Below are 12,394 nucleotides of genomic sequence, written 5' to 3'. Positions count from 1 at the left end.
TATGTGAGGTGTTCGTTTCAAAATTATTATTTTAGCCCTGGAATCAAATCGATCGATTTTTCGACACCAAACTCAACCTGAAAGTGTTTAAAGCTCTTTTTCGCTTAATTATACGTTCAATTTTGTGTTGAAATGCTGTGATAGTGGTTATTGAAAGTAAACATGAAGCGAAAGCGTATGATGAAATTAATTTTAAATTCTAAAAGATCAGATGTTTTGTAAAAGGGTTGAACTGATTTTTTGATGTGTCGTTTTCAACGGAAAGTGTTAAAATGTTGAAGCAAAAATCGGAAAAAAATTGGGAAAAGTTCTGAAAGAGAAGGAGAAAAAGAGCCACTGAAAAAGAGAGAGAATGTTAGAAAAACAAGAAAGGTTGACAGTGGACACGGAGGGACGGCCGGCAAAAAAAAGTGTTTAGTATGTATGCCTATCTTGAAGAAAGTGAAAGAAATGAGAAATAGGATAGAGAAAAAAAGCAGCAAAAATAGAACGAGAGAGAAAGCCCAGGAGGGAGCCCACTTTGTCTTGAAAAGGGAGAAAAGTGGGAGGGACCGTAGAGAGAGGCGGAGACCCCGTGGCTAGGTGCTCGCGCAGCCGCGTCGGCACCAGCGCTGAGAGATCACAGGAAGCCAGGCCTGGCTTGGGGGCTAGTGGGGGCTAAAAAACAAAAAAATAGCTGAAAACCGGAGAAACCGGGAGGATGAGAGTAAAAAAAAGTGACTGGAAAACAACACGGTGCGCAGACGATGTGACGACGAACAACATTCATCATGTAGAGAACGGGGGCAGAATAAGTGAGAGAATGTGTTCGTTCTGGCTCACACAGCGTCTGCGGCTCTTCTGAGTTTCCTCTCGTACGATATTATGCAATTCTGTTTTTGTGCCTGCCCCCCCCCCCCCCCCCCCTAGATGATTCTATCTTGTTTTTCCTTTTTCTCTTTCATAATTCACATGTTCGCCCAGTGCTCCTCGTCTCAATAACTATAATTCCAGTAGATCCGTCTCCACATTCCTGATACAATATTTGTAAAAATAATAAAAAACGATAACTTTTAATTAACAACGACAAGAACAAGTCTTCCTGATCCTGGTAGGACAGGGGGGGAGTACGATAAGAAAAAAAACGGAGCGGAAAAAAAAAGAGAAAAAGGAGTGTAGACAGCTTTCGGCTTCGTTGGGTTATTGGATGGAAATGAGGGAATGAGAGAAGAAAAAGAAGGGAAAAAAGTTTGCAAGAAAATGAAATAAGAAGGGCTTTACTCTCGTTTTTCTGACAAGTTTCTGCGCTCATCCTCTCATAGTTAAACAACTCGACAAAACTGGAGAAAATGAGATGTAGTTCGAAAGGATGTCACACCGAAAAAATAGGTGCATCGAGAAATGTTGGAAGGGAATGCAATTTTGGGTTTGAGAATGGGATGAAGTTCGAATTTATAGAAAATGGCACACTGACATGCATCAACAACGGTGTTAGTTTGATGCAAGAAAACTGAAAATATTCAGTGTTCACACATCTGCTTATGAACACGAAAGACATCTCGCTTAGGACAAAGCTTGAAATGCGAAAAACAAAACTACCAATGTACTTTTCGTGTCTAGTTTTGGACAACAGTGGACATGCAGACAGCAAAATGGGCTGAAAATGAGAATCATTGTATTCTGTGACGTTTTGTGTAAAACCATATTAAAAGTGAGTGTGGAAGTATGGTCATTAGGAAATTGCTAACGACTTCACCTGTCTGTGAATCACAAAACTTTTGGTAGGAAAATGTTTTGAACAGTTTGAACTTTGTCCGCCACCAGGCGCCTGTTACCGTACCGGTCAATAAGATATACAGAAATTTATTTTCTAGTTGATTTTGACCATTTTCAAGAGTCTGGAGCACAACTGTCTAGCTTTCGATCATTTTGAAAAAAACTTAGTTTGGAAAATTTGCATTCACAGAATTAAAAAAAATGATAGTTTTTCAGCTATGTGCCTGTTTTTGAAGGCACTCATTTTTGTCTCGTTTTCGTACTGAAAATGGGAAAAAAAAGCATGTGTCCTTGAGAAATTGAAATATAACTTAAAATCTTGGAAATTTCAAAAAGTTATGTGAATTTACATTTTTCAATTTAAGTCTGTTTTACACCTTCCAAAGTTTTCAAAGTTATCGAAAACTTGACAGCTGAGCTGCAGGCTTCGCAAAATGGTTAGAAAAGCACAAAAAATCAACTGAAAATCAAATGAAAATCAAATAAAAAATACGTTTTCGTGTATCTTAATGGTCGATACAAACAAACGAAAACTAAAAACTTCGAAAAGTGTCGAGTCAAAAAAAAACTAAAAATGTAAAAGGTGAAATAGTGTTAAAAGCAGTGAAATTTAAACGCTAGAAGAACTCTCTTTTTTTTTGCCTTATGCTAGAACAAGAAAAAACAATGACCCAACTGCAAAAGATATGAATGTTTGCGAATATCTAGTAAAGAGAGCTTGATTCGGCGAAACTTAATCAAAGAAAAAGCACCAGGAGGTCTGATGAAATGAAAAACGAATAAGAGTGATGGAAGAGAAAAAAATCAAAAAGCATGTGGGAAAGAGTCAGAGTCAGGACTTGGCAGAAATGAAATTTTGGGGTTTGAGGTTTCTATCCTACTAAGCTTAGCAATCAAGTTATTTGTTCCATTAGTGCAAAATTAGTACAAAGCATGTGTATGTGTGGGAACAACACACATAAAATATTTTCTACTAAAAGACAGTTCTACTTGAAGTTCTTCGATACAGTATCCTTTTCTCTACTCAAGGAACGAGTAACACATAAGAAAACTATTTGGGAACAACTTTCTATCCCGATCCTTCCGTTCAAACCACCAACCAAAAAACCTGTTATTTCAGGAGAACAGTATGTGAGAAGATGGACAATTGACATGAGGAACTGCTGAATTATGGCATAATTGCTGTTCTATTTCTAAAATGACCTTGAATATTGAAAGTTGCGAGTTGTTTTAATTACAGGCGTGAACTCTGATTGGAACAAACTTCAAAATAATTATTATGGGAAGAAATTACCGTATTTCCTCTAATAGAAGCCCACCTCTATTTGTAGCCCACTCTGCCTGTTCATTTTTCTTTTCGGTTAGTGCAGACACACTCTTTTTTTCTGTTAATTCCGGTTAGTTCTTGTCGTTGTATAACTATTTGAGTCCAGTTAAAAACCGAAAACCCTATAATTTGAGCGTTTTTTCGAAAATTAGTCTACCTCCAGATGGAGGTTGAAAAATAGAAGCCCATGGGCCTCTATTAGAGGAAATACGGTATACCTGTTCTGCTGAACCCATTCTTAAATAACCAAGTTTCGGTGTAATCCTTATCAGATCACATTTGTTTTGCCAAAGCTCAGAAATCTGGTTTATGTGTATTCAGAAGAACACATTTCAGAATAACTGAGTGCTTACAGTAGACAAGGAAAAAATATTACCCATATTAATTCTTATCTAAACATAACAAGTGGGTATTTAGAAACAACAATACAGGAGGGAGACAACATTGTTGTAGAAGAGCTTCCTCCTAGCATTATACTCCCCAACGGACGTCCACCAATCCCACTTCATTACCACATTTGATGAGAGACATGTAGTAAGGAAATGAGGTCAAGAATTGAAGACAGAAGAAGCTTCGCTGTCTTTTCTGTGTTTTTGTGTCCATCTTTTTTGTCGTGCAATTTTGAAAAAAGAGAAGAAGAAAAAAAAGAAGAGTCATCTCATAAGGTACTTTAGAGTAGCTGTATTCGAGTAGAAGTGGATCGTTGTTTCTTTCATGCATGAGTTGGTTGTGTTTTGGACTAATGAAGCTTCAAGTGCAGTTTTTATGAGTAGCCTTTTTCCTCTCCGGATCATCAACATTTAGTCAGAACATCTTTAAAAACTGGACTGAACTAAAGTAAAGGCAATGAAGGTTACTATGGGAAATTCCAGACAGACATTACTTGATGAGACTAATTTTGACGGGAAGGGAAGTGGAATACTGAATACTCAAGAATTGAATGAAATCAATTTTAGTAAGAGCAGCAAAAATCTCGGGGTACAGTTCGGGGGACAAAATCGCGCCGCGCTTATGTAGACCATCGGTCGTCGGGCGCCTTCGCGCCTCCGTAGCTCAGCCGGTAGCGGCGCTGTACCCCTGAGCTGCCTGTCATGAGTTCAACCCCTCATGTGGGTTCTCTATGCAAAATATCAGGGAAACTTTTTTTGGTGTCTGGCCTCCATTAAATAGTTTTATTTGGGTAGAAGAGCTATAAGAGAAGTTTCAGTGTATAAATCCTATCATATTTCTCGAATAGAAGCCCATCCGAACTGCCAAATTTCAGCTTAATTATCTTGTTTCATGTGGAGGATATTATAAAATTGTCAGCTAATAAAATATTCGTGAAATTATCATGAATAGCTGTTCCATTAGATGAAATACGGTATGCACACAACCCAACACACAAAAAGGTATACTGTAAAATCCAATTTTCTTCGAAAAGGGTACGAACTTGATTAATACCCATTACAAAAGTCAATCGTTCCTACTCACACCTCCAACACGTTTCGTTGATTAAATTTTGTTTATCCAGATTGGATATCAATACTTTGTTGGAAACATTGGTGCTGATTCAAAGGGGGTAGGGAAACAAATTGCAAAATGTAGGTGTGAGAATAAAGCGGATTTCGGAAGGGATGTGAACATAGAAATATTACGCTTCTGCGGTGCAAAAAATCTTGCTGGTGCGCATGTGACGCAACTTCGTCGCTCTGTTCCTGACACTAATTCGAAAAATCCTTTTTACTCTGAAAATTGAGGTAGACAGTTTTTGAATTGACATTAATTGAGAGTGAGAAGCAACCTCTTTTTTTTACATTTCAGATATTCAATAAATGGAATTAGCGCAAAAATCATTCAACTGAAGACAGATAGTCGTCCCATTAGAAGATATTTCGCGATCCTAATTCACGACATTCTAGACGCTCAGCAATAAACAGAAAAATGGTAGCAACAACGATAGACAAAAAAGGCATTAGCGCAACTGAATTTTTTGATCAACTGAAACACCTAGTTAAAAAAGACAAGATTCGCTTATCCAAACTAAGGCACTACGTTTTTGCCTAACGCAATCTGAGTCTGATTGATCACTGAATAAATTGCGCTCCTAATGTGTAAATGAATTGATTCCGTGGTCTTAATTCTTGTAGCAGGAAACAATTTTTTAATGTGGTGTCTTGTATTTTCAGTTTATTGGCGTTTGTTTTTGTGCCTTCTGATCAGTTTCGTATTGTATTCTAATACCCTGTATTATTCTTTTTCCCACGACGTAAGACCGTAATAAACAGTTGCAATTACAATTAAAATTACATTTCAGACCTCCCAAGCCCAAAAATTTAATGGCATATCGAATATGTTTTGACTTATTTTTCCTTTTGGAAACGGATGACACACAAGAACAAAAAAAGGAAAGAGTCTACTTATTCATGTATGTATTATGAGACTGATGATGAAAATGGTTAACGAAAAGTAATTCAGAAGTGATAATGTGCAGTATTGTACGGGTTAGTGAGAATTCATACAACTACAAGTTTCACACCAGCTCTCTTTATACAGCATTTTGGATAATGGTGTATTTAGACATGCATAATGTAATTTTTCTCCATATTTTCCACCTTTTTTCCCATCTCTGACAGTTATTTTTCATCTCAACCAAGAAAAAAACAGGTTTTTTAATTTTAAATTCAGATGAAAAATTGATTTTACTGATGTTATTGAACAATCCAATTGATTTGGCCTAAACGTTTCTGTACGAAAATTCACTAAATTTAATTTTAGGCACATTACCAAATCTTGGTAGACTCGTATTTCACAATCTTCATAAATTTCGTGCGTAAGATATTGTGGTGTTCTTCACAGAATTGTATAACTCGCCCTCTATACCAATCAATATATCAAGAAATTGTGAGCATTGTGAAGATCAGGGCGTTTCTCATTCTGATGGTATATACATTGAGTAAAAGAATGTACCTTTCTCCTGTGCACTTAACAATTTGGCACACCGCAACCATATTCTCCACATTTCTCTTATTTTCTAGTTAATCTTCTCCATTTCTCTCTTGACGCTTGATACAAAAATTCTGTAAATATATGAACTTCTAGAGAATAGTTTCTTCCTTCTTTTTTGACGTGTTAGATTCTTATCCGCTTCTTCCCTTCGTGAGACATTTAATGTCTAAACAATTCATATTTTAAATTTCCCGTCGCAACTAATGGAAACACGCTCGGTTGTGGCTGCGCCAAACAACAAGCGCAAATCTGTGAATTTCTTTTTGCTTGGCCCGCAAATCATGATATATGTCTTGGCGAAGAACAGCGACTGTTAATTTCTACATTCTCTCCATTAGGATTTTGTTTCAGAGTATTTGCTCACTTTTCTTTGTTACCCTTGCTTTCTTTCGTAGTTTTAGGCATTTTATAGATCTAGGAATTTTTTGAATCTTCTGTCTTCAATAGTTGCTAGACACTTTTCTTCGCGCTTTTGTCCTTGTGTTCGTCGGAAATTTATTCCTGTTCGTCTTTCTCTTTCTCTCCGTTTCTTTGATTCACACATTCTCCTTTTCGCTGCGTCTCTTCTGAATAACATGTCTCTGACCATGGTCCTCTTTCATCATGAACGTCTCCAGATGTTCTGTGCCAGTCTCCGTTAGACACAGCATCCCAAGTATGTCTAGTCTTTCTGCAATTCTCATTACCATACTTTCTCATTTTTAACAATTGTCTCTTTTCTGTTCTGCTAGAGATCAATGAAAATAATATCTGCGATTTGAAAAATGCATTCAAATCTTCTTTGATGTCATCTTGAAATAATTTTTCAGTCTTCACATAGTTTCTTTAAACAAGATCGCATTGAAAAGATCTAAAAATCCTATAAAAATTTTGCTCATTTCATTTTATAAATTAAACTTCACTTTTTTTCAGATGTTCTTCTACTTGGTTCTCCTCTGTCTTCGTCATGTCGTCTTCATCCAAAAAGAAAGTTGCCCCGAGAGGTATTCTAACTGTGAGTTTTTTCAAAAGATTATGAGAATTGTGGAACAAAACTCAAGGTACAACACTTTCTATTTTTTCAGCAAGAGCTACTGATAGTCTCGAGGCGATTTTTGAGGAGTTTCAATTCCTTAACGATGCTCGCATGGATTTCATCAGAAACAATATTGGCCATTGCTTCAAACGGTGAGTTTCTCTGAATCAAGTGAATTTGAAAAATCATAAAACTACAGATTTCGGAGTGGTTCAAGAATCGCAGAGCTCAGGAAATTGTCCTAAACGAGAGACCCGGTGCCGATAGGGTTCTCCCAAGTGAAATGGCACTGCTCCACATGACCTACGAAAGAGTCCCTGACGTGAACAAGATGAATTTCACTGTCTGGGCGACTGTCCATGAGATAACCGAAGCAGATGTGAGTTGAAAGAGAGAATTCTGAAAATGAATTTCAGGTCAGACTATACTTCCGCGAAAGAGATGAGAGAGAGGCTGCATTGATTGCAGCTCAAGACCGAGCTCCAGCAGCTTCATCTGGTATGTTCTAAATTTGAGAAACGAAATTTGAAAAAAAAAATCCTCCAAAAATCCAAAAAGTTTAATTTTGCTTTTTCAGCATCCGCATCCGGCTCAGGAGACGAAAGTTGCCAACGCGATTGATTCTTCTACTTCTGAAGACAAGTTGTTATGTTCCGTGTTGTTGTGTTAATGCTTTGTTGTTGACTTTAAATTTGTTGAATTAATTTTTTTTAAGTTCATTCGTTTTTTTAAGAAAAACTGTAGTAACCCAGTTCAGCCAGAATCATTAGATCTACTCAAAAACAATAATGTTTACATCAACAACTGACAAATCCAAAAATTCAAACTTCTTAATCACATCATCATTCAATTCGATCCATTCATCCTCCTCAGATTTGAACCAAGCCATATAATGTCCTCTGGTGGGATTCTCTCCAATTCATTCCGCCAACTATCGAATTCTCCACATGGAACCGAACATGGCAATTTCCGAATCTCCATCGTGGTCTTAGATCGGTGTCGCAGCGAATACCATAACGAGGTACAGGCTTTGAGTGCCGAGATTCCTCCTTTTCCACACTTCACCAGCTCCACAACTTCGGCATGGTGCTGAGCTCTTCTTTGGGGTGGCAAACGTTTTTTGAAGGTTCCTCTGGAGTTGTCCGTCTCGAATCAACAGATATGTAGAGAATTGATGAGTCTCCTTTTCTCTTGAGTTCTGGTAGCATCCTTGGCAAGTCTTCTGGACGTGGGACACAGTCACTTCAAGGTTCTGAAAAAAAAGGACGAGGTTCTGAAAATGAGAATGTTTGAAATTAACTAAAAAGTCTATGCATTGGCTATGTTCTAGACCAAAACAATTCCCTAACACCACTGAAGCGTCGGTGTTTTGCTTCCGAGCTATACCAATGCAATATTCTTTGAGCTCAATTATCTCAATATCTGTCAAAGCTATCAAAAATATTTAAATTACCAAAATGTTGTTGATATTATGTAGAACATTTGATTAGTAGACTAATTCTTGATATCTTTCATAAGAACCGAGATAATTGAGTTCAAATTGCGCGTCATTAAGATGCGAAGCGGCTCCCGAATGAGTATTCTGAACAAAGTAAAAAATTCTATAACAAACTTTTGAAAACACAGATAAATTTGGACATGTCCGAAACTCTGAGACCTCACGTTTCGACGCAATTTTACGTAGGGCCAAAAAATTTACCATTGCCTAAATACTGGTTATTGTGAGACTATTCTAACAATTCTCATTCAAATATGTGGGTAATTTTTCTCGAAAATTTTATAGCGAGGTCTTAAATTGAAAGCTGAAGCTACTTTCTCTATTTAGCTGAAGGGTACTTTCTTTGTGACGCACACTGAAATTGCACTTTGAATTCAGTCATCTCGGCTCCTGTTAAGCGTATTAAAATGTTGTCAACTGATGAAATGTTTGTAGTTATACAACCAACATTTTACCTGTTGAAAAAATGTTGATATCTCTTATAGGATTCTAGTTAAGCTGGGAGGCGTGGAGCAGTGTTCGCAATGGGACCCGCTTCCCGGATGAATTTTTATGAGCTCAATTATCTCGGCTTCTATAGTTTATATAAAAATTTTGCTACATATCGAAATGTTGCTCATATTATGACAAACATTTTACTAGTTTACAACATTTTGATATCTCTTACAGTAACCAAGATAATTGAGCGGGCTCTTGCTAATTATAGAGAGGAAACTTACGTTAACTTTACAATGGATACAGTTCGAATATTAAGGAAATCAGAAAAATCAATAATAATAGACCTCATATGCAGTTAGAAGTCATAGAAATGCGTACATTAAAATAAAAATGAATTGATGTTCGAATCTACACCGCATGACTAATATCAACAGAGACGGTGAGACGCAGGAAATTTTTGAGCGTATTTGCTATGACTAGATGATGTCATTTACATGAAAAGACTGCTAATTTGAATATTAAAAAATTTCCAGAATGAAATTGCGTTTGCGTCCTGCGCACTGTCTTTTTTTTCGGTACACTTTTTCAACGGCGTTGCTTGAAGATTTGAGATTTTTCTGATTTTTTTTTGCAATAATATTTAAAAAACAAAAAAAACAGAACTTTTGAAACACATTTATGCAATTTTAAATACTCTTGAAATCAAATAAATGTGATTTTTGAAATATTATATACGCATTCATTCATTCATCAAAAAAGAAAGGAAACAAGATCAATCGATCCATGAAAAACTAATCATTGTATGGTAGCCAGTTGTTGGTTGCGCTGAAATTCTCAATTTTTTGAAAAATCAAAAACTCTGATAATGAAATCTTACAATGGACTGTAAATTCGAATTTGGAGATTCTGCACATCTTGGCCCATATAATTGTAATTCAGTGTCATCTTGTAATCGAGATTCAAAAACCAAAACGATTGAGCTATATAGTTTCCGTCGTCCTGTGAAATCATAAATTTTCGAATGGAATGATTTTTAAAAATTACCCATAAATCAGAAGAACCGTCTTGATAGCCTTTGAAATTTCCGGAATCTCCAGGATTGACAAAATGCAAATTGAAGTTTCGGAACGAGTTGTCAGGAACTGAAAGAATGAAGTGCAAGAGTTTGAGAATATCAAAAATATATGAAACAATTTTGACTGAAAACAATATTTGACCTACCATGATCCTGATAAGTGAGTGCAATCAAATATGCACCGGTTATGGAAGGATAAAAATCTGGAAGAGTTTTCTTCCCTTTTCCAGATACTTGAATAGTTGTGGCATAAACCGGATAAAGAGTGCCAGAGATTGGAAACCATCCAATGGCCTGGAAAATGAAATTTCTTGCAGGTAATTCTTTCAGTTTTTTTTAATATTGAATGTAAAAATCATGCCTTTCAGATAGTATTACTAAATTTAAGCAACAAGACAAAAATAGACAACTTTATAGCTCTGTTGCTTTTCTAGTTTTGCAATTTTTATGTTGAATCATTTTGAAACTATCACTGAAGGTTTCAATACTCATCTTCGTTCTGATTAAATTTTTCTATTGCATTATTATGTTTGAATATTCAATTTTTCCTAATATTGTTGCGTTATTTTTTTCAATTTTTGACAAACACTCACATCCCAAAAATTCTCATCAGGTTCGAAGGCTCCCATCCCATTGGTCTTGGTTGTTACGGAATACATCGCTTGTGATTGGGATCCTCCAGACGGAGTTGACGATGTTATAACATGAACAATTGCATGGTGTGAACGGATTATAGAGACTAATCGGGAGCTATCTGCTTCATTGGGATAGCGTTTCAGTAGTATAAGGATGATAGACCCACAAACTGGTGCTTGAGTGTTGGAGAAGAATTTCTGGAAAAGCTTATGTATTCAACTGGAAGAAAGATATCACCTCTATAGCATCGAATACATTACTTCCAATGCTGGAATTCTGAAATCCTTGGTTTGAATTCGGTAAATTTTTTGCAATGGTTGAGTTGACATTACTGAAATGGACGTTTTCATTTTTCAAAAAATTTAGAAACTCAAAAATTGGGAGTTCCAAAAAGATTGAATTCCCGCAAGTAACAGCATACCGAATATTTGTATGAAACTGAATATCCAGATTATCGGTATCAAATCTAACACTTCCGTAAAAAGAATTAAAAGTTGGCGAAGTTGAAAATATTTTCCATGTATCCAAAACTGTTTTCGACGAAAAATCGTTAGAATATGCAAATAGAAAAGTTTGTGGCTCTGTTGTAGGACTGCAAGAGGTGGCGTCTAAAAAAAAGTATTTACAAAATTTTAAAATTTTAACATCTGAAAAATATTTTTGATTAGGATTAGGCTTTTGGGCTTTGTGTGACTGGTTCTAAAAGATCTGAATTTTAAGTTTTAGGAGTTTGTGGGGTGAGAATAGTAGAATAAGTGATGTCTACAATATTATGTCACTTTTTTTATTTTAGAATTTCTTATCAGTTGGTCATGCGATTGAAAAATTTAATCACATTTTTTTGTCTAGTTTAAAGTCTAGTTTAATAGTTTTTTCTCAAAATTTTGAAAGCAAATATTGGAGAAAGCCATACTTGTGACGGGCCGGACTTTTTCCCGATTTTCGAAGGCGCAAACGGCAAATATTCGAAATCTACAATTAGCCTGCTGCGAGAGCAATAATTGGCATATGCCTTTCCGAATTTGTAAGCTAGCCTCTGCTTAAAAAAATTTATTACACATTAAAAAACATTGAAAAACAAAAAAAAGTTTACTGAGAGTTGTGTTAATAAATTTGGTATAGTTCTCCTCTTCCACAAATCGATTCAAATTCCATCACGAAGCGAAAACTGAAAACTAGAAAATTATAGAAATTCGATACTTGGTCGTCGCCTGCTTTTTGATGGATGTTTGGAATTCTTATCCCATACTCCAAATACAATTTCTCGTAGAATCATCAAGTTTTCATCTCGTACCATTAATCCAATGCTGGAATAGGATTTAATTGTATGAGAAAATTGTGAGGAAATCACTTTTATGAACTGATTGAAAAGTTCATCAGTAACCCCAACTGAATCGAATAACAGTTGCGAGTTTCAAATTCAAAAATTGTTCCTCGGTGTAGTACACTTGCCCACTTACTCGGAGTTGTTCTGCATTTTGAAACTGAAACGTTAAATTGCAAAGCTGACTAGTTTAGGAAAGTTCACCTGTTGACGATTTTCGAAAAGTTTCTGGGAAAATTATTTACAATCATTCATTTTCGAATTCCCGATTGTCCACGTTTGCCATTATTTCAAGAGCAATTTGAATGATTATAGAGTTCTCTGAAATCTTTGATTTC

The 12,394-nt window shown here is 36.0% G+C and overlaps 3 protein-coding genes across 3 annotated transcripts; 1 reads left to right on the top strand and 2 right to left on the bottom strand.

Moving 5' to 3' along the window:
* Positions 1–414: 414 nt before the first annotated feature.
* CBG00238 lies at positions 415–8,787 on the bottom strand (the record flags this gene model as incomplete). Its single annotated transcript, XM_002645269.1, has 3 exons — positions 415–657; positions 8,146–8,358; positions 8,698–8,787. The coding sequence occupies 3 exons, from the start codon at positions 8,785–8,787 to the stop codon at positions 415–417; spliced, it is 546 nt and encodes a 181-aa protein (XP_002645315.1).
* On the top strand, positions 6,983–7,706 carry CBG00239 (the record flags this gene model as incomplete). The annotated part of the gene is made up of 5 exons (XM_002645270.2): positions 6,983–7,064; positions 7,135–7,237; positions 7,311–7,464; positions 7,502–7,583; positions 7,663–7,706. The coding sequence occupies 5 exons, from the start codon at positions 6,983–6,985 to the stop codon at positions 7,704–7,706; spliced, it is 465 nt and encodes a 154-aa protein (XP_002645316.2).
* Positions 8,788–9,812: 1,025 nt separating the features above from the next.
* On the bottom strand, positions 9,813–12,209 carry CBG00237 (the record flags this gene model as incomplete). The annotated part of the gene is made up of 5 exons (XM_045240183.1): positions 9,813–9,846; positions 9,899–10,163; positions 10,243–10,390; positions 11,982–12,039; positions 12,193–12,209. 5 exons carry the CDS (start codon positions 12,207–12,209, stop codon positions 9,813–9,815), a joined length of 522 nt encoding a protein of 173 aa, XP_045091507.1.
* Positions 12,210–12,394: the final 185 nt, after the last annotated feature.

This window comes from Caenorhabditis briggsae, assembly GCF_000004555.2.
Source record: "Caenorhabditis briggsae complete genome, chrX, whole genome shotgun sequence".
Taxonomy (NCBI): domain Eukaryota; kingdom Metazoa; phylum Nematoda; class Chromadorea; order Rhabditida; family Rhabditidae; genus Caenorhabditis; species Caenorhabditis briggsae.
This window is presented reverse-complemented; position numbering and strand designations above follow the sequence as displayed.